Raw genomic sequence first — 21,961 nt, 5'->3', positions numbered from 1 at the left:
AAATTCTAATTTAAATATTTTAATCTCTCTCTCTCTATATATAATAAAACGTTTAAGTTCTTTTTTTATAAAATTAATTTAAAAAATAATAAATCCATGAGAATAAAACAATATTATATTAAATTAGAATACATTATTTATAAATATATATAAAAAATCAAATTTAAATATTATTAATATATAAATAATAAATATATGAAAATTAAATTTCATATATTAAATACTAAATTATTATAATGAAAAACCTAATTTAAATATTTTAGAATATTAAAATTTAATATATTTAAAAAATAAAAAATAAAAATAAATTGACATTGTTTTTAAAAAACATGTACTTAAAGATATTTAATTTTATTTAACTAGAGAAAAAAATAAAATAACAAAAACTTTTGTCGTGGCTATCGATAAAGGCACGAGGGAACACGGCAATCCATCGCAAATGCTTCAGTGAAGCGGTCGAACAAAGCCAAACGATCTGGAGATGAACAACGCCAGACATCTGGTAAGTTTGGAAACAATGAGGTATCCGGTATAGGGATGACACGCTAGGGTCATCATCCGTCAGAGATCGATCCAGTTTAATTCGTCCTGCTCCATTTATCAGCGTCCATACTCAAATTTATGTGTAGATTCAAAGACAACGAATGAAGCCAATAAAAAATCCCCAACCAAAGCGCACAAAAAATGTAAGCCCTTATCCTTACGGATTTAAGGGTGAACAAGAACGAATTTATAAGGTTTCTTTAAAGTTCGCTGAAATTCGAAATTCATAGATGAAATTCGGCGAACTCGATGACTTAGATCATAGGTAAATGCCAACATTTTTTTTCCTTCCTTGGATTACTGACACTTTGGACAAGCTACTGCCCAGTTTACGTTTATTGATTGTTTTTTCCTCAATGGCTTTCAACTTTTCAAGAGGAAACTAGAACCTCAATATGATTTATTGCTTTGATTGATAGGTATATCTAGATTGACATTGTGAAGTGGAAGGACAATCACACCAATGATGGATAAGTCTAATACTTTGGAGTATATAAATCAAATTTTTCCTACAGGTAAGTTTTTTTGTCTTTTTTCAAGTATTTTCATATATTACAATAATATGTCTCTTTATTCAAGCTTTAAAGATCATTAAATGCAAAATACATTAAGTTAGGAAAAAATTCAAGTGCATTTATGAATCCAGGTTAAGAATTTTAAGTGATAAGAAAAAACTTAAATTAGCATAATTTTGATAATAGGAATCAGGATTGCCCTTAGTTCCAGATTATTTTTCTTAAAACATCAACCATTCCAGATTTAATCAACATAAGATTTTCTGCAGTTTAACGTATGATGCGATAAGGCATCTCCGTTATTCATATGACATATATGTTCATATAACTAGGAGATATGTTTTCCAGGTTTTACAATTATCTTAACCTAAACAGGACGGTAAATTAAGCTAGTGGGGACTTATTCTTTTGATGTATACATAGGGCCTTAACAGGTGCCCATCTGTCATAAAAAATCTTAAATCAAATGCATGGGCCTTATTCACAAATTAGTCACTCCATGTAGTTTTTTGAAAAGGTTCATAGCTAGTTCAGTACCCTATACCAAGCAAGTTGAAAATTAATCTTAGTACTGAAAAGAAGAAAAACACAGTAGAGTTTGAATCTATATCCAACAGCACAATTGTGGTTTATTGTTTGAATTTATTGTTTGAATTTATTGTAGTTGGAGCCATCCTCATCAACAATCAGGGTCAGAGTGGTTGTATGATCATTATCTTCCTAACTCTTTCTGCACAGGGTGAATATAGGAGGATATCAAAACATAGCTTTGACTCCTTTTCTTTCATCCATTTGTAGACACAATTTTTGGGCCTATACATGCCATCTAGATTTGTTGCAGGCTTTTTGTGAGTATTTAACAGAGTTTCTCAGTCTGAGAAGTGCATATTGTAGAGCAAGATGGTATAGCTGATTATAGGAGTGTTCTTGGGATGGTTCATAGCGGAGCCTGTTCCAGTAAATTTGTGAATGATGATCAAAGAAAAACAACAGCTTCGCTTTTAGCTGGAGTTCTCACCTACAGGGATTTTTCCCAGGGCAACACATGGTGTTATTGTGATGCATTTTCTGTAGCTTGTCTATCTTTTGATGTTTCTCATGCCTTTTCTACATGTCTTCATTCATTTTCTATTACAATGGGATTTATTCTCAAGGCTATGTTAAGTTGATTCCATATTAAAACTACTTAGATATTCGATTTCAATCATAAACAATTGTAACCTCCATTTTGGAGTATTGGTCATTGGAATCTTCAAGACACTTACAGATCAGACATGGGATAAACATTAAAGTTTGAAAATTAATGGTTTAAATCTGTAAGTCCCTAGGAACATAAAGGGTCCAAGTCTCCTTCTATACTTTATTTATACCAAGGGAGGACCTCAAACATCTAAAATATTCTCATGCAAAATGGCATGAGGAATATGCATCAACTTACGAACTCATTTCTCTGCACAGGATGAATCACAAACATGCTTAGCTTAATATCTTTTAAAATATCAAGTTTGACAACTAAATGATTCATCTTCTTCGATCTTGGATTAGGTGCTTTGGCATTTGTTGACAACCTCTTGAAAAAAAGCTTTGTTCTTATCAAAATTGACCATATCTTGAACAATGACATGAGGAATCTGTAAGGATTTCAATATGCTGAGTCTGAGAATTTTATGCTTCTCTGCTAAATTCTCTAGGCAGTATTTCAAATTGCAGATATTGAAGAAGGATTTCTGATTTTTGTAATGATTGTAGTTGAAAGGGATGTACTGTGCTGAGAATCCCTATTCTCTTGAATTTGTACCTTTGAAAAGACAACATCCAAAATGATCACTTCTTGATCAGAGAGAGAAGTGATGCTGGTGTTATCTGGATAAATTAGAGCAAACACATCCAAATTAACACAAAGCCTCTCTCTAGAGCAATGCTAGAAAAGATAATATTATTGATAATATTGATTATTGTAACGGCAGCAAGTTGAAGCTCAGGAAAGCAAATAAAAACTGAAAAAGTCAGCTATGAAGCACTGTAAAATTACTGCTCTAAGAAACATTTCTTTGTTATCTGGACTCTGTAGTATTATGGTAGAATCTTGTAGCATACTGAATTGAAATAACATGCTGAAATGAAATAAAACGTTAAAACATAAATGCAACATTGCAACTTTAACATATATAGGAAGAGAATTTTTTTATTATTTTTGTGGAACATTATCTGAGATTTGCATTACAATGATCTAAAGCAAAAACATGAACGAAAGATATGAAAGTAACTAAAACATTGCATTATAATGAAAGAGAGAGGGTTTGGAGATTACATATCATCTGATGCTAACATTTTGAACTTCATAACTTTATCAACATACCAGTGAGAAGGGAAAGTATCATCATGGCGCTTTTCCGTCCAACCATGGACTTACTAGTCCCCTGTGCCATATCCGACTGGATTGGCCCAACCCTTTGCAGGGAGGTAACGGGAAGTGGAGCTCATGCCATCTGAGACTTGGTGTTTATGACCTACATAAGCTAGTCGGCCATACACTATGGGTAACCCCCAACTAGTATGATGCTCCTGACTAGAGGTGTATCTGGTACTAATGATCTGATGGTAGCTTGCATTATGCAGCACCACCTTGGCCAAGGTTTAAACAATGCAAACACGATTAAACGTGCTATCAATGATCACCACCCTTCTCGGCATAGGTCTAGGGTCAAGTAGGATCAATTGAACTCTTTTTGGAACTATGACCATACAATTTTTCAACATTCTTTTGTTATCAGCACTAATTCTTATAAGAAGTTATTGCTTTAATTTTTCTCATACATGATTGCAAAGGTTTGTGATGATACGACTAATTCCCTGGTATGGGAAAGTAAGGGGCATAAGAGCTGCCAGCTGTACAATCAACCTTAAGTATGGAATGTAAACCACGCCTGACATGTCTTTGCTGTCCTAGCAACTTGAGGGTATTCTTTCCAATGGAGATGCTATCTACATCATGGTACAACTGTGCCCTTCTACCCACTATCTTCCTAGGCTAGGGTATTAGTTTAATTCCTAATTTAGAGATGGTAAATCTCAAACAATAGGTCATCCTTACTGCTGTTATGACTTTCAGACTTAGATAATTTTGAGACAACCCAATAAAGAGGTAAATTCTTCATATTACAAGTCTTTTGGGACCTGCACATTCTCTATTCAGAGGAATAATGTTTTTGTTGATGTTATAGCTAGGTTGGATCCCTTCTAGGGCCGACCTAGCACGTGTATGTGACTAATTGGCCCTTGGTCTTAGTCACGCCTTATATGCAATAATCTCAATGTAACTTGTAACATGTTGATGGGGCTGACCCTATATTGGGCGCCAAACCTAAAGCATTATATTGTAATTAAATTAATCTTCTTGTAAGCCGACCTAGGGTGATTTGGGAGGCTAAGACACACTAAATCATTGTATCTACACACAATCAGTGAATGTATTCACTTACACAGCGATCTTACACCAGCAGTGATCAGCGAAGTACATACTCAAGGTCAGCGAACTTCATTCCAAGGGCAGTGAACCAATTCCAAGGGACAGCGAATCCATTCTGAGCTGCAAACACTCCATTACCAACGAATGGTGTTTATGATCTGTCCTTCTTGATCAGCAGATAAGTACATTGTACTGATGTGCCCTAGTTTGGTTTCATCTGTTCTAAGTGCTTCAAGTATTGAAGCAGATTTGTAAAGATACCTACTGATTATTGCATAATAAGATTTGAGATTCATAGCTGGGTTTTTCACCTCCAAGAGGGAGGTTTTCCCAGGGTATTTTGGTGTCCCTTGTGTTCATTGTTTTGATTTTCTGTCATTGCTATCTATATTGCTAACAGTCTGATCCAAAATTAACAGTTTTATATGCCTTCAATCAGCTTTGTTCTACAAATTTTCGGTTATAACCCAAACTCATATACCCATACTAGTATATGTTAAAGTGTGTGTATATATATATACATTCACTTATGTAGCTATAAACCTTCATGTTGTTTTCAGCTACAAGGTGAATCTTGCCTTACACATTTTCAGGTAAAAACTCCAGCAGCCTTGCTGTTCTTTATTCCAATATATCTTAATTATCAACAAAGAGTTGTTCTCAGCTGTAATTTATAACACAATGTGTCATAGTATTTCAATTCAAAGGTTTTTATTTTAATTCTTCTTAAGCATATAATATCAGGCCCTGAGTCTTATGTTTCCAATCCGTTAAGATTGCACTCACAGCCATACATTTCAAGCACTATACATAAGTACTCATTTCTAAATCAGAAATTTAATTCTCAACCCTTCTGAGAATACACAGTCACACTGTATATGCATAGCGTTGCTGTGAATACACAGTATGGCTGTGTATAATCAGTTGTGCAAATAAATATGTTTCCTCTGAGAATATGCAGTCACACTGTATATGAACAGCCTTGCTGTGAATACACAGTATGGCTGTGTATAATCAGTTGGTGCAAATAAATATGTTTCCTCAAATATGAACTTAGCTTTGACAACTCAATTAATCTCTACGAACGCAAGGAAGGATTCCTCAAGTATTAATCCTTTCTAAACTCTACAAGAATTCCAGCATTTCGTTAAACAATGCAGACCTCAAAGAAATACATTTCTTCTTTCCCAAAATTAAAAAAATGCAGGGGTTTAAATACAAAATCAGAACCCCAAAACCATAACCCTCTATGTTATGCACTAGAATTAAGCTTTTCCCTTACTTTATACAAATTCTTTTCAGAATTTGATCTATAAGAAGAAATAGAGGAAATTCAACTTGTTAGGTTTGTAAATATCACATGACCTGGTTATTGATGAACAATTTGCTCAGAGTTTCCTGCACAATGCTTTCACAACGAACCCTCTTGCTGTTCTTCCACACTACTTGAATCTATAACTTGCAGAGCAAAATTCTTTCTGCCGCCTCCAGAAGTAAAAAGTGTGTATCGTTCTCTTCATGAGACCCCTAAATATCTCAAAAACATATTTCCCCCATCCATTGCCCTAAAACCAGGCTTATTTTCCAAACGGCCTAAAGAAGAGTCATGAGAATTTCTCTTCTCTGCCTCACGCCATATCCCTTGTGGGTTTTCTTCTCGATGAAGACTCAAACTCATGCCAAAAGCCCTCTTTAATATTCAAAGCTTCTTATTCCATATTAAATAATAATGAAATGTTGTTAATATGCTAGTCCCTTTATCTCAGTTTGCTCGATAAAAGAAATATAACTTGCTCATAAAATAAGAATAAATAATGTGCATAGCGTTATGAAAGGGGGGTGTAAATGTTTTGTTTAACACTTTTATTTCTTCATGCCACTTATACCTCTAGCGACTAGAGGATGGTTTTTTTTTTTTGACAATTAAATAAATAACAAGGTTTTCCCCCCTAACACACTTAGTTTATTAATATCGCCAATAAGAGTTGACCCAAGATATATATGTCCTTGATATAGTTCTCGATACAGAATATTCATATATTTATATATATGAATGTATACACCTTATGCAAACGTGCCTATGGGAGCACGTATATTGTCGTGTATATGTACTCTCATATACATGTTATTGCATAAGATATATATATATTAATATATATACATATATAAATATATATATACACAATAAAACATGAGACAACGAAAATTAAATTAATAATTAATTAAAAATATCTTAATAATAATAACAACAAATTACCTTGAAACACAATCAATAACCTAGGGTTGTGAACCCTAAAATCTCAGCACGGACCAACTAGGGTTATCTGACGTGACGATTGACGAAGTTTGACAAGGTCAATCATGAGACTACTTGACTCAGGGTTAGTGTTTCAAATGGCATAAGTTCTTTCTTCTCTTTACCTCTCGACTTGATGATACTTTCCCTCCCTTCGCGGAGGATGACGATCTCTTGCACACACTTGACCAATTCAACCAGTTAGATCAAAATCTTGTCCTATTTTGACATTTCATAAATCATTGACAAAAGTAAAACATTATGTCATAATGTTAACTTATCAAGTCATCAATTTATCAATCACGATTCATCAAATCATCATTCTAAGCACAGTTGTCATCATTCAAATATGCATGAACATCTAGGCACATTCATTCAATTTAAACATGAAAAACGAGGGCACATTCATTCAATTTAAACTTGAGAAACTAGGGCACGTTAAACATCTTGCAAGTATAGCATAAATACACTAGGGCAAACATATATCATGGCGTAATCACTGCATATTAACAACTAGGGCACAAGTGGGATGTAACAAATCTCAATTATTTTTTGGTAAAATTGGCTCAATTATTGTGACGATGAATTTCATTGTCTTCTGGAAATTCCTTCAAGATGAACTTGAGATGCTGAAGTCCAAACACTTGTGGAAATGTTTGGATTGAAACTTTCAAAATCAAAAGAGAATGAGGGGATTTCTTGGGGGAAGACTGCTGCTTTAGAAGACATGAGGTTTGTAATAGACTATTTGGAAGTAAGCTTCAACATAAACACATGGGAAGAGGAAATTGTTTGACTAGCCAGACCAGATTAATGGATATTCGTATTAGAATATAGGCAAAAGTCACAGATTCTAGCAGAGTCAAGTTTGACCTGTAAGATGAAATCAATTCCCGAGGTCTAAAATTTCACCGGTTTTGAAAGAATTTGTGAGAGATATGCATTTAGTGACTTTGGCACAAAAGGGACAACATCCTAAACATGAGTGTTACCATGTTGTCTAGTGGCTTCATTAATCTACCTATCCTTGCTCAACATGCCATTTACAAGATTTCATTTGTCTAGGTGAATGATAATGGACCTGTCATTTCTGAGAAATCCGATTGTTGCTTGAGATTTTAGAGGAAACTGGAAAAGTTTGGGCATGCTCGTGTTAAAGAAAAGGGGACTTTCTAGGGAGCATCTGCAGAGTCTGATAATTAATTATCTATATGAGGGTTTTATATTTCTTTGAGTTTCCAATTTGGTTTTGGGACCATAAAGAAAGGAATATTATTTGTGTGTGTCCCTGAGGAATAATCCTTACTCTGCCAAATGCTTCCCAACATTGATGAGATGATGAAGGCATTAAATTTATGGTCCTGGCCATGGAAGGACAGTGAACATTGAGACTAAGAATCTCCTCTTAAACCCTAAACCCCAAACCCCAAATTAATGGTCATTGTGGACCATGGAAGTATAATGTATAGAATAAAGGAATATTGCTATGAAAGAGCACATTCATTTCTGTTGAGACCAAGAGCTTATCTTTCAAAAAGGGGTCCACTAGAAAGATTCTGAATAGCATGATTGATCATCATACTATCAGTATGTTTGATTGACTTGTGTGAACTTAAGTAGTTACCAGTAGGCAAGAGCTTAATAGAACATCCCAACAACTTACCTTTGGGTGATTGGGAGAGCATCTTATAAGAATTGAGGCCTCACTTCCACCTCACTTGGACATGAACACAATATTTAAAGTTAAGCAATCGAGGCCTTACACTACAACCATACATCTAACATGCTTTGATCTAGAATACTTTAAATTTGTGCAGAAGGTCTAGATCATTGAGATTACTACAACACTCATAAGCTATACCAATTACTAATTCTTTTTGACTTGTCAAAGGTGGGCAATACATGCACTAAGCTAAATGGTACACACTACAATGAATCCAGACCGAGTTTCCTTAACCGAGCAGTGACACAATAGGGAACATCATCTCTCGAGAACGTTAGAGAATGTTGAGTGCATGCTTAGAGGACAACACATAAACTATGTCAAAATCATGCACAACTCTAACAATTTTTGTACAGTTGGGGGTTCTTATCATGCTCCATCCACTTAGCTGCAGCATCTGCCACCAAAGTCTAGGCACACACTCATTTGCAGGCATCCTCATCCACACAATCTTGATCTATGTACTTGCACGATTTAAAATGATATGTTGAAATGTTGAGGATGTTATGTCCCCAAATTTTTATAAAAGTGACTTAATTAAATTAATTAATTAAGCTGTCCAGAAATTGATATTTTTCCAAAAGGGATGATTTTAATTGATTAATTTAATTATAAAATAAAGTGAACATAATAAAATAATAAAATTAGTCACTTTATTAAATAAATTTCTCCAGTTATGACAAATATTGAAGTTGGCCTAATATTCTAGATGTTTCCTGGAGGTCTTTTAAGAAGGTTCTTGGGGATGTAGCAAAGTATGCTTTTGGATTTGATATGATGGTTTATGAGAAGTTGAGGACAGAAACCTTCAGTTGATTAGAAGGGTTGGACGAAAACCTGACTCTTCCTGGGAGTGGATTTATGACAGAGTTCACAGCTGGGCAAATTTGTGAAGTCTCCATTGGAGACAAATTTGTAAGGATCAAAAGTTTGTTTCAGAAATAAAGATGTTTGCATATATTTCTTGCTTGGGAATAAAGTTATTATATTCTGAATTTTATAAGTTCTAAGGCTTGAATATATGCATCTCAGATATATTTGGCGCGGAGGTCAATAGCCGTCTGTCTGAGTTTGGTACATATAATCTTTATTTACAATGATGCATTTCAGAAGCTTGGCTTATTTTTGTAAGTGGGGCCTGATCCTTGTTTTAGCACCGGCATGAGAAAATAAGGGAAATATTTTAATGTCGAGCCTATTGTCCGAAGTAAATATTTCGTGTTGAACTTTGCTATCAGGAATAAATTTATTTATTAGCGAATCTAAGCACAAGGGCTATATTACTAGGGAGTTCGATATTGCATTTCATATTAGTGATTACTATTATAATCGTGGCTTGGTTGATAGTGTGAAATATTTGAAAGAGCCGATTCAATAAAGTGCCAATATAAGTTTCAATTATTTGAGCTGTTCATTATCAGGACATTGCAGTCTTTGCGGAAGGCTATGTTTGTGTTATTCTGGTCTATATATCTAACGACTGGAGAATAAGGTTTAATGTCTGTGTGCCGTAAATGACTTATTGAACCAACTCCAACAAAGCCATGAAGGATTATATCCAGCGATTATAGTTTTGCTACCAGTGACAAGAATAAACTTATCGTGGCTATTCTTCGGCGCAAACTTCTGTTTGTAGGTTCATGTGACAGGAGTTTACTTATGCGGGTTGGGCAGTTATCTGAACTTGGAGCCAGTATTATTAAAGTCTCTTTGTGGGAATGAAGAAGCATCACCTCTAGGATTGCAGGTAAGGAATTTCTGAGCAGTATCCCTTATTCTGGTGTGGAGCTCATATTGCTGGTGTGTCTATTGACAGACTCATTTTTTCCAAAGTGCCTTAGTGCTATTCAGCATGGGACTGCGTTTGGACGGATAGTGTCGACTATAAAGTTTGCGCCTTCAAGCGCAAACCTTTACTGTTCCTAATTGCACCAAATTATCTTGTAAGGATCGCATAATCATTATTCTAGTAAATTACATATTTGGTATTTGCTGTCATAAATATTTCTGAGTCTCATTTTTGTTGCAGTAAGAAGGCAGAGAGATACTTGATTTTCAATACATGACTAAATTTATGTTCATTTTTATACATTGAATATCATTGTCATATCCATTATTGAATGTATCAAATAATAGACTCTGCAATCTGAAACTACTACAGTAGCATATATAAGTTGTGGCAAATCAGAACTGTGTGCTCAAATGTGAGATTTTAAGGAATTATTTTGAGGGTCTTCACAGAGGAGACGACCACTAGTACAAGTGCCAACCTAAAAAACATCCTGTTAGGATTCAGACTGGTAATTTGGGCTATAAGATAAATGGAAGCAGAGGTGCAGAAATATGCTTCCTACACTATGAGAGGAGGTGTGTGCAAAAATATAATTAATTATACAATTACAAGGAAATGAACACAAAAGCAATATCCATAACATGGTGATTTACATGGGGAAAGCCCTTTTAGGAGAAAAATTCCATATTCCGAAGCAACTCAATGTATTTTCCAATTATCAAATGTTACAATTCAATTGTAGAGTCTAAACCTTTACAGGACTATCACCAACTAGAGATCTAGTGTAATTCTGGCAGCATAACAACATATACAAATCTCACAATCAAAACCTCTATCTCAAGCACCTAATAAATAGGAGAGGAAATGCATGAAACCATCAAATGGTAATTAGGAAACTATGAGCTAAAATCACCCAAAATGTGGCATCCAAATCCCTAGTTAAATGTCCAACACCCAAACCCCAAGATGAGTCATAGGCTCAAAATAGCACATTCCTTCCACTCGCCATAAGTTTGTTATAATCCACTCACCAACTTGGGTTTTCCATTTTGGCTCTGTTATCTCCATTTAAAGATGCCTTGTAATGGGTTATAACACGTTATAAGTTGGTCAACAAGTGTGACTTACTCTTACAAATTTTTTACATGTCATAGATGTTTTTTACATTTCCAATGTGGGAGGCCCAACTTCCAAAGGTCATAACTTTTGATCTAGGACATGTTGGGCATTTGGGAATCGATGCTGAACAACTTGGTATATTATTTTGGCCAAAAACAATCTCTATAGCCTAGAAATTGATTGTTTTTTGTTTTGTTTTGTTTTGTCTTTATAGCTTGAAATTGTGTTTTTTGTTATCTTGACATTAGGAGCAAGGTTAAGACACTTTTTCTAACATAAGATGCAAGGTTGTACCTATTTATCATCTCAGTATTTCATTAGGAGTTGTTTATCAGCTGGCCACGGAGGGAGTGTCACAATTCTGCTCAGAACTAGCAAGGTTGCACGATTTCTCAACTTCACCTTGTTTCTATATAACATACATTGTGATTAAGAGAAGGGGATTTTTATTGTGGCAGATGAATATCTGTGAGAACTTTGTATTGTTTTATATTTTACATACTCCATGTTTTGGGCACACCAATTGCATATTATTTGCAATGACTTAAAAGTTTTTAGAAACAACAAAATTACACCACACAAGATAAATGTAGCTAGCTTGGTTTGTCTACTGACTGCTGTCGTCATTTAATTGTTTTGTTTGAATTTATTATGCAAGTAGCTTCTTCCTCATTTGTTCTCTATTACCAAATGCCACATTTGTTATCTGGTTTAGGTAATATCGGTCAGCTTTATGTAAGTGATGTTTCTTGTAACTTTGTATACTTTCTAGCAGATATTGGGTTATTGATATACACATCCTTCCCCCTTTCATTGGTACAGTGACAACCAAGATTTGGCTTGAAAGATTAAAGACATATCTAAAATAATAAGGTTCAAGGCATAATGCACCTCCTTGTTAATTTTTGGTTTCCTGTTAATGTTTTCCTTGTCATGTCTGATTAAACTTTGCACATTCCAGAATGAATTCTAGGCACAATAGTGTTTCTTGGATTGTGACTGCTTGAACTAGATCTGATTTCCACATAAGCTCACCATGGTCAACTTCTGTGTTCATCCACTTGAATTGATTGGTGTGTCCTTCCAATGATAATGCTGACTCCGAGTAACTATATCTGGAATGATATCAAATGTGCCCTCCAATGCTACTACTGAGTATCTATATTTGTAATGGTGTCAAAGCGTGGGAAGTTTTCTCCTTTCTTCTTACCATCAGATTTTCTCCCTAACAGACATCATCTCTTTACTTACAAAACAAATGCATTTAGCTGGAGAAGTGGTTATTGAAAGAAAAGTGTTTGGAATCAATGCTGTCTACAGAGGTTTTTCCTGTTTAAAATGTGTCGATGCACAAGAAGTGTGCTCAGAGGGCTCCTCAATTTTTTTGTCCAGCATTGCAGGGAAACAAATAGATACATTGTTTAAATGTGTAAAATCCCCTACAGATTTTCACCCCAATTTTTTGCAATCTTTCACTGAGTGATTTTCTCAAATGTTTTGCTTGTCCTGGTTAGATATATTGTTTGCAACATATAATTTATTTTGATGGCATGCATTAGGAATGACCAGGATTAACTAATACATTCATTGAAATATCAATGTATGAACAGCAGATAGAAGAATAACATGACACTAAATTATTCAAAGACTGACCTCTTAATTGAAAGTGGTATTCTTGCACATATCTGGAATACATCACAGCTACTTGAATATGAATAGGAATATGATAACAGAAAACATACATCAATAGCACTGCTCAGAATCAAATCTGGTCATGATAATTTTCTCCACACCAAGGATGGTTCAACTGCTGTCCCACTGTTCAGACCTTGTCTTTGCTTCCCTTCTAAACCCACGTTTTGTCTCTGCTACAAATTAATCCGGAAAACTGTCAAACAACTCCCAGCATCCAGGAAGAACTCAGGTCCAGTACTATAGAGAGATTTCCTACCGTCATACGCCCATAAAAATATTTCAAACCCTCATGCCATTCTTTGCAGACCTGCGGCTAGAGCTTGGGAAGCATTCTCTCCCAGCAAAGAGGAGATATATTGCCCAAATAGGGTCAAATATGAAATAAATCCATGACCTATCTCAGCACTTAATCTTTCACCACGAACGGCTGCCAGGGATTCTAAACGTCCTTCTTTATTGTCTCCAGCAAGAACACATACAAAAATAAATCGACCTCTGTTTGGTTCACATGTCTACCACAGCCATATTATTGACCGCCTTCATAAGTATTCTCCCATGAATGGTGTCAAGGAATATTAACCATTAAACATAACACTTCACAATGTATGATGTTCAAATAAGCTTGCCTGAAACTCCCTAATAAAACCAATCTGAAATTTGTCTTTAACAAAGAGTTCAGAAATTCCCTTAAATACCTCAATCTGCCATGTCTCCAACTGAACAATCAAATCTGGAAATTTGCAGTTTTAAATAAAGTGTTTTATTAACACTATTTTATTAAGAACTAATAATATTAATAAAGGTCACAAATAATATAATAATGTTATTAAATAAATAAATAGTAATTTTATATTTTGTCCTACTTGATGACCAACTCCAGGTCGGTTTTCTCGTAAGGCCGACATTCTTTGAGAAGTTGGCATTTGGCTATTTAAGAGGCAAGAAGGCTCGACCGTTTTCATGCTTTAGATGATTTGAGTGAATGCATTTGTGCACGATGGTAGACTTTGCAAGGTAGGACGAATCCCCCTACTATTGCCCACTGATTTCTAAGCGCCAAGTATTTTTTCTGAGACCAAATCCATCCACTTTACTTGGAGGAATTTAGCACTAAGGAAGATATGAAGGAGTACACAACTATTGGGAAGGTTCTGTGAACACAGGAAAGTCTCCTATCACCAAAGTTGTCTAAATCGACATCTGCCTACAGAGTCGCAAACTAGAAGTGTGCCACTCAGATATTCGACGCCATTGCAAAGGCACCTATATCAAGTTCGACCTGAGTAAGGATAGCGCTAGATATATATCTGAAGTAAGGAAGGCGAGGGGTCACTTGGAGTCTGATTTACTGAGTCATCACCAATAGGCAAATAAGTATGCATATCTGAGATTCATTTGCGATAAGGGACCCATGGAGACTGCACTCTAAAGTAGTTGTTGATTGTGCTCCTTTAAGGCACACTCTAATCGAACTTGTCAGTTTCCATGGGCTAGCTGGAGATAACTACAGTATGGATTTCAGAGTATGAACTTCTGATGCACAATCTGATAAATTGTTTGATATACTTTATGTCAGAATTTTGGTTAAATCTATTGAGATAAATCTTAGTGAGAACTCTGTGTGGATAAATTGTTTGATATACTGTATGTCAGATTTTTGGTTAAATCTATTGAGATAAATCTTAGTGAGAACTCTGTGTGAGCAGTCTGTATGTTCATTATCTGTCTGTAATCTCTTGATGAAATCTGCGTGCAAATTTTGTTTGGTATCTTTCAGTGGTATGAATTCATGAAGGAGACCTAAGAAATGGTTATCAGCAGAAGAGATGCTATGGGGGAAACGGTCCATCTTTTAAAAGGATTGAGTCAGCAGCTGAGTACTGGTAAATCTATACAAAATGGAGTAGAGGGGAGCAGTTATGGTGGTGAGAAGGCCTCACTGAGGAAGAACAATTTGAATCGGAGGATACAATGACAGGATTTCATGATGCATACTATGCCTTAAGCCCTGTCATACGTAGAGATTTGACTTTTAGGAACTTCTATGAAATGAATAAAACGTTGGGGCCATAGGAGGAGAAGGTTTGAAGAGAGGAAAGACATTCAACACTGTTTGGGAAAGATTACCATATCAACTTTTGATAGATCTGGTAACTCATCAGCAAGGGCTTGGTTGCAGAAATTAGACACATATTTCTCCTTGAATCCAATGTTTGAAGAAGAGGCTATCAAATTTGCTGCCTTGTATCTTGAGGGGATAGCTCAGGAATGGTTCTATCATGGCATAATAACTCAAGGGCATGACTCAATAACCTCTTTGGAAGACTTCAACCAAAGATTGATAGAGAGATTTGATAGAAGGAATCCAGAAATTTATTTTAGGGAATTAGCACAGCTGAAGCAAGAGGGCCAGGTGGAAGACTATGTAGTAGAATTTTAGAGGCTTGCAGTGATAATTTTAGATTTGTCGTAAATGAGACTTATAGTTCTATTTGTAGAAGACTTAGCTGAACCTTTCAAAGGTTTAGTAAGGGCATTCGATCCAAGAGAGCTCTTTATTAGGAGGATTTAGTAATTAAGGACGGATTCTACTTCCAGAAAGTACCTCCTATTTTGCCCAAGAGACCTTTCCAGAAGGATGTACTGCCTCCCAAGGCTTCATATACCAAGCCAAGTCAAGCAGAGGTGTCCAAGAAATTAGAGTGAACTACAAAGGAAGAAGCTATACTTAACATGTTGAGAGCTGTGGCAACGAGGACATAGGTGTTTGGGGAAAGGACAAATACATTACATAGAGACGTTTTTGGACGAGGACACATAAAATGATGAGCACTTGAAAATGAGGTAGAAGAAGTTGAGTATGAGCACCAAGGAGGAGAGCATTGAATAGGTACACTTGTAGATATTTCAGGGGCACCACGATATGATGCTTTCTGGGTTAGAGGAGTCTTGAGTTGGCAAAAGGTAACAATTCTTATTGATAGTGGGGCTACTCATAATTACATTAATGAAGGACTAGTGAATAGATTGGGATTAAAGACGAAGGATTTTGAAGGGTTTGATGTTACAATTGCTAGTGGGTGGATTCTTCCTTGTAATAAGAAAAATCTGCACATGGAGTTTACTATGGGAGAGTATAAGATGAAAGATGATTTCCATGTTATCAGTATGGGGGATACATAAGTGCTTATAGAAGTGCAATGGTTGTACTCATTTTATAAAGATGTACAGAGTTATTGAATGATGGAATTATCATTCCAACACAATGGGAAGAAGATAGTTCTACATGGTCTATCTAATAGTGGACCCATGACAGTTTCAGCCAAGAGTATAGAGCGAGCTTTTCACAAAGATCAAGTGGCATGGGCAGCTAAATGCTTGATTATAGACATGTCCTTTAGAGGATGAGAGATCTTACAATGTGGAAATTTAGTCTGTTTTGGACAAGCATAGCAGGGTTTTCAAAGACATTCATCCTAGACTACCATTGGATAGAGGTTTTCGACATATAATTCATGACTACTTCATATCATCATCATAGGGTATATAAGGAAGAGATTGAGAAGGTGATCAAGGATTTGTTGGATATGGGGCATATAAGGCCTAGCTCTATCCCATTCGCATCATCTATAATTTTGGTCAAGAAGAAGGATGGGACTATGAGGATGTGTATCGATTATAGAGCACTCAATAAAAGAACCTTCAAGAATCGCTGATCGATGAGCTTCATGGAGTCAAGTATTTTGCCAAGATTGATTTGCATTTAGGGTACCAGCAAATTAAGGTAAGGTTATGAAGATGTGCACAAAACAACTTTCAGGTGCCATTATGGGTATTATGAGTTCTTGGTCATGCCATCTGGCGTAACCAGTGCACTCGCAATCTTCCAATCATGCATGAATCATGTATTCATTCTACAATTGAGAAAATTTGTATTGATTTTCTTTGATGACATTTTGATTTATAGCAAGACATGGGAGTATCATTTGAAGCATTTAGATGAGGGGCTTGGCATACTTGAGCAACATTCCTTCTATGCCAAAGTCTCCAAATGTGAGTTTGGGTTGATTGAAATTTAAGATTAGTGCACAAGGTGTTATTGTGGATGAGGAGAAGATCAACACAATCCAAGATTGGCCAGGCCAAGGAATTTGACACATCTAAGAGGATTTGTGCGACTTTGTAGCTATTATAGAAGATTTGTGAAAGGATTTTTGCAACTTGCAGCACCCTTGACAAATTTGACAAAGAAAGGAGCGTTCTCTTGGAGTACAACAACCCAGTAAGCTTTTGACAAACTTAAGGAGGTAATGAGTTTGACAATTCCAAATTTCTCACTTCCTTTTGTTCTAGAATGTGATGCTTTAGGGGAAGGCATTGGGGCTGTTTTGATGCATAATAAACATCCCATAGCATATGAGGGTACGCAATTCAAGGATATTGAACAAAATTTCTCTATTTATAACAAAGACATGTTGGCTAATTGAGGTGTGAATTGTGTGGGTAATTATAGGGAAAATCTCACAAATTGTTCTAGGACTCAGAATTTGATAAGAATTCGCATATTTCTGGGCTGCTCTTGAGGTTTTTGTGTTGAATCCTAGTTTATTTTTCCTTTTGTGGTCAAGTGATAGAAACCCTAGTTTGGTAAGATGGCTCCCTCACGAAAACATTTAGGGCAGACTGAATATTTGAAGAGTAATCTTTTTGATGATTTTCTCGATCAATTAAAGCCCTCGACAAATGATAAGTACCAAGGGCAGAAATTTGTTCATGGTAAAACCCTAGGAGAAGGGTTGACCGATAAAGCATAGCACTTGGCGAATGATAGGGTACCGATGATTGGGATAGATATGTTCAATCTATGGTATGGACAGAGAAATTTACATTCCCCACTCTCAAGTCCCTGGCAATATGATTTAGGTAAATTAGTGGTGTCGAGTGTGTTCATGGATGTCGACCTTCTTAAGGCTGTTGCAAACAGATATGACCCTGTCTCGAGGGTTATAAGGGGAAATGAAGGAGAGACTCTGCTGACAATCAGAAGAGAGGAATTCCAGGAGTTTTTTGACTTATATGAACCATTTGCCAACCTGGTACAAATAGATTTAAATGAGTTAAAGGCAGAGTATTATAGAATGAAAGATTTCATTAGAACTAACTTTCTTCCAATGCATTTGGCTAGAGCAGGAGAGACAACGTACTACATTGGCCCTAGTTCAGAGGAGCCATTCCCCATTGGTGGTTTTGCTCCTTATTTTCAGGCTACCTTTTTCTCTCTATGTCAGATCTTGGGTTTCAATCCAATTATAGTTATGCCACCTGATTTCATGTATATGGCCATGCAAATTCAACATCTAGATTATACAATGGTTTTTGACTTCGCCCCATACCTTGAAGAGAAGATTCATGAGGGGTTGTAGGATTTTAAAAATAGAGTGGCTGGCACTAAATTCTACTGGTATTCCTTGCTCATGCACATGTTCTTATATCGGAATGCAGATTACTTTGAAGGTACTATGAACCTCAAGAGGACAATTGACAATAAGGAAATTCTAGTGCAACTTTGGAGCACGAATATGTCTTGGGACAGACAAGAGGCTAGTTTTGTGAGATTTGATACCAACTTTGCTTCTAGGTTGAGACAAAGATTGACAATGAACCCACCAAAGATTCCCAAGGAGCTGCATAATTTTGTAAGGCCAAAAGAGAGGTTGCCACTTCTGAAGATTGAACACAACTGGGGGGATTTCATCCCTTATCCTGTTAGCACTATTATTAGAATCTATGGTTTTTTTGGTCAGCCGCATGTATTGCCTTTTAATGTTCCTTTGAGAATGGGTTTTGCTGAAGTAATGTGGCAGATAGGGTGCATCCATGATAAGGAATTAAAGGGAAAAGGCAAAGGAACAATTTTCCCTGATTATACTATCATCCCATATTTTGTGATTTTGAAAGGAGGATATGAGCATTTTGACAAATTCTTTGCACCATATCATTTAGGGGTTAGCACAGCTAGACACAGTGACCCAAAGGGGTTTTACAACACTTTCAGGGCAAGAATAAAAGGATGTCTATTGCCTCATGAGCACAATTTTCCTGAGGATATAATTAGAAATGAGTTTGATTTCATGACTCAGGATTGGAGGAAAGAGAAATGGATAGTTTTTAGGAAGTTATGGGCTATGATTCAGAAAATGGATCCAAGCTACGATCCAACAAAAGATTTTACTCCATTTTGTGCTAAAGTCGATTTTGTTATGAACAATTTTGATGAATTGATTTTTGCATTGAAGGAGAAGAAGGCCAAACTTGAAGAGGTTCATGGCCGACAAGTTGAAAGAAGAGATGTACATCGTCCAACACCCATCACAGTGGAGGAATCAATTTTGATTCATCAAAAGAGGATGCAACAATCAGGGTCACGACCTCCTCTACCTCAAAGAACAGATGGCCTGATAGAAAAGAGACCTATTTATGAGCTTTCTCAAAAGAGAGCAAGAGAAGAAAAAAGTGGTGAAGAAGAGAGCAGTAGCGACAGTGGAGAATTGGTGAGGAGTAAAGGTAAAAGGATAATGAAGACAGAGCCTTCACCAAAGGTGCAAATCAAGCCTTTTAAAGGAGTCAAAATCATTGATCTTGAAGATTCAGATAGAAGTCCTTCGCCACCACCCGTGCCCTTTTCACCTTTAAGGCGGGTTGAAGAACAAATGGAGGAAGATATGCTTGTAGTAACAAGTACAGAGATGCAAATTGGTATTCCTCCTTTGCCCCTTGGTTTGGAGTTGGACCTCACTCCTTTTGATATTCAGGGTAGAGCTTTCAGGGATGCAAGGAAGGAGGCATGTGATAAGTTTCTTGAGGATGATGCTTTTGTGAGAAGCTCGAGCTTTTTGCAATTAGTGTGGAAAATGAAAATTGAAGAATTTAAGAAGAGAACTGCCGAGAGAAAAGATCAGAGGCCAGATAGGTTTGAACATGAGAATCAGGAAGAAGTTAAGAGTGAGATGATGGAAGAGTTCAAGAGAATCACTGCAGATGAGGGTAGGATGATTGTAAGTCAGGTTGGAGTTCCAATTTTACTAGAATGGGATATAGCAGATGCAGTGGCCTTTGATGCAATTAGGAAATCAAAGGGCAAACAATTTAGTTCAGAGTAAGAAGCAAGGTTGGCATTGAAAGGATCGGATTTTGTAGATGATTATGCAACCTTGGCAATATGGGCATTAGAGGAAGGACCTAGAAAGCCTAACATTAGTGACATAAATCCCAACTTAAGGGGAGGCCTTATTGTAAAGAGAGCATCTGACACATCAAGTGTGGAGGCTACAAAGTTGAATGTTGATGTTGCCAAATTGGCTCATGAAACTTCAAAGAGTGAAGCCTTGGAAAAGGCAAAGTTAATGAGAAAATTTGACAAGCTTTTCAATGATTACAATGCAGTTCAACAGAGGTGTGTAGAGCTGCAAACGAGAGTGCAACTCCTTGAGCAAGGACAGATAAAAGTCTCCTCTTCTGCACTTACAGGGACATCAACACCATCAACATCCAGGTCATCACCTGTTATCCATGAAGAAGAAGCAGTTCAACCCGACATCAATGTTGATATCCCCAATATATCATTGGTCCCATATGATGATGACGAGCCCGAAGCCACTAGATCTATTGATCCAACTCAATCTCAGCTCTTGGAGAAGATTATTGAATTAGAAAATAAGTTGAAGGAATCAAAAGATCAATCAGCATGGCAACAAAAGGAGATAGTTAGCTCAGTGCTAACTCATTTAAATGAAAAGGTTGATAGTAGACTTAGCAACATTCATGCCTTGTATTCTTTATTATTTAATGCTATTCAGAAATTTGATGATGATAAAGAGATGGCAGTTCCCTTGTTCACAAAATGGTTGCAAAGGGGAAACGAACTTAGAATAATGTCTATGGATTCCAAGTATCATGCTGAGAGGCCACCTGCACTCCAACTGACTTATCTGTTGGTAAAATCAATGCAGGAGGCCCAAATTTTGCCAAAAAATATAGAAAGAAAGATAAGGGAGCAGATGAGTAATTTCAGTGAGTTGAGTGAAACTCTTTTGCTAGATATTGAGGATGAAAATGGGGTAGTCAAGCCTCTACAATTTTGGAAAGAGGCAGAGAGAGTCATTAGTACCCAGGTAGAGTTAATATGTGAAGGGCTGAACATGGATATGCTGGAGGATAGCATGGACAAAATCTTTTGAAAGAGAGGCAAATCAAGTAGCCGTTAAATACACTCCATACAGAGCTAAAGCTGATGAAGTCATGAGTTATGAATGGCCATCTGATGAAGAGTACAATGGATGGAGTAGGATGTATTTTAATGATGAATAAGGGTTGTAAATAGTTTGATATAACTGTTTTTGTCTTCTAGTGGCGGATATCTTTTTGAACCGGAACAACAGCGATGGCGGTAAAATACATCATGAGTTTTAGAGAAGCGGTCGCAGATTTTGATATTGGTTATAACTTTCTTAAGGATGGAATATTGTTGTAACAAACTTCAGGTATGTTTAATCATCCTGATGAGATGTGTCTATTGGCCTGAAGCTTGTTTGCTCCCTTGTTTTCTATAAAAGGGAAATCAGGGCCATTAGAAAGGGTTCCGAAATCTTTGAATAGGGTCTCTTGGTGTAGGTCCAATTGGCAGGATTAGGTTCCAGTTTTGGGAAGTCATGAGTAAATAGCAGAGAATTGTAATGTCATTTTGCAGAGCAAAATTGAAGATAGTCATTAGTTTCAAATTTCAAATAGGGTTCTCCTGTAAATGAAATGT

At 36.3% G+C, this 21,961-nt stretch overlaps 1 protein-coding gene across 1 annotated transcript in view; it reads left to right on the top strand.

The window, feature by feature from the left end:
- Positions 1–422: 422 nt before the first annotated feature.
- The window catches only part of LOC131074286 (vacuolar protein sorting-associated protein 53 A), a 216,527-nt gene continuing 194,988 nt past the window's right edge, over positions 423–21,961 (top strand). Inside the window, exons 1-2 of the mRNA XM_058010871.2 lie at positions 423–808; positions 963–1,058. Coding sequence (XP_057866854.2) covers positions 1,007–1,058 — 52 coding nt within the window. The 5' untranslated portion in view covers positions 423–808; positions 963–1,006. The remainder of the gene's footprint in view (positions 809–962; positions 1,059–21,961) is intronic.

This window comes from Cryptomeria japonica, chromosome 7, assembly GCF_030272615.1.
Source record: "Cryptomeria japonica chromosome 7, Sugi_1.0, whole genome shotgun sequence".
NCBI classification, from domain to species: domain Eukaryota; kingdom Viridiplantae; phylum Streptophyta; class Pinopsida; order Cupressales; family Cupressaceae; genus Cryptomeria; species Cryptomeria japonica.
The sequence above is the reverse complement of the archived record's forward strand: the minus strand, read 5'-3'. Positions and strand labels throughout refer to the sequence as shown.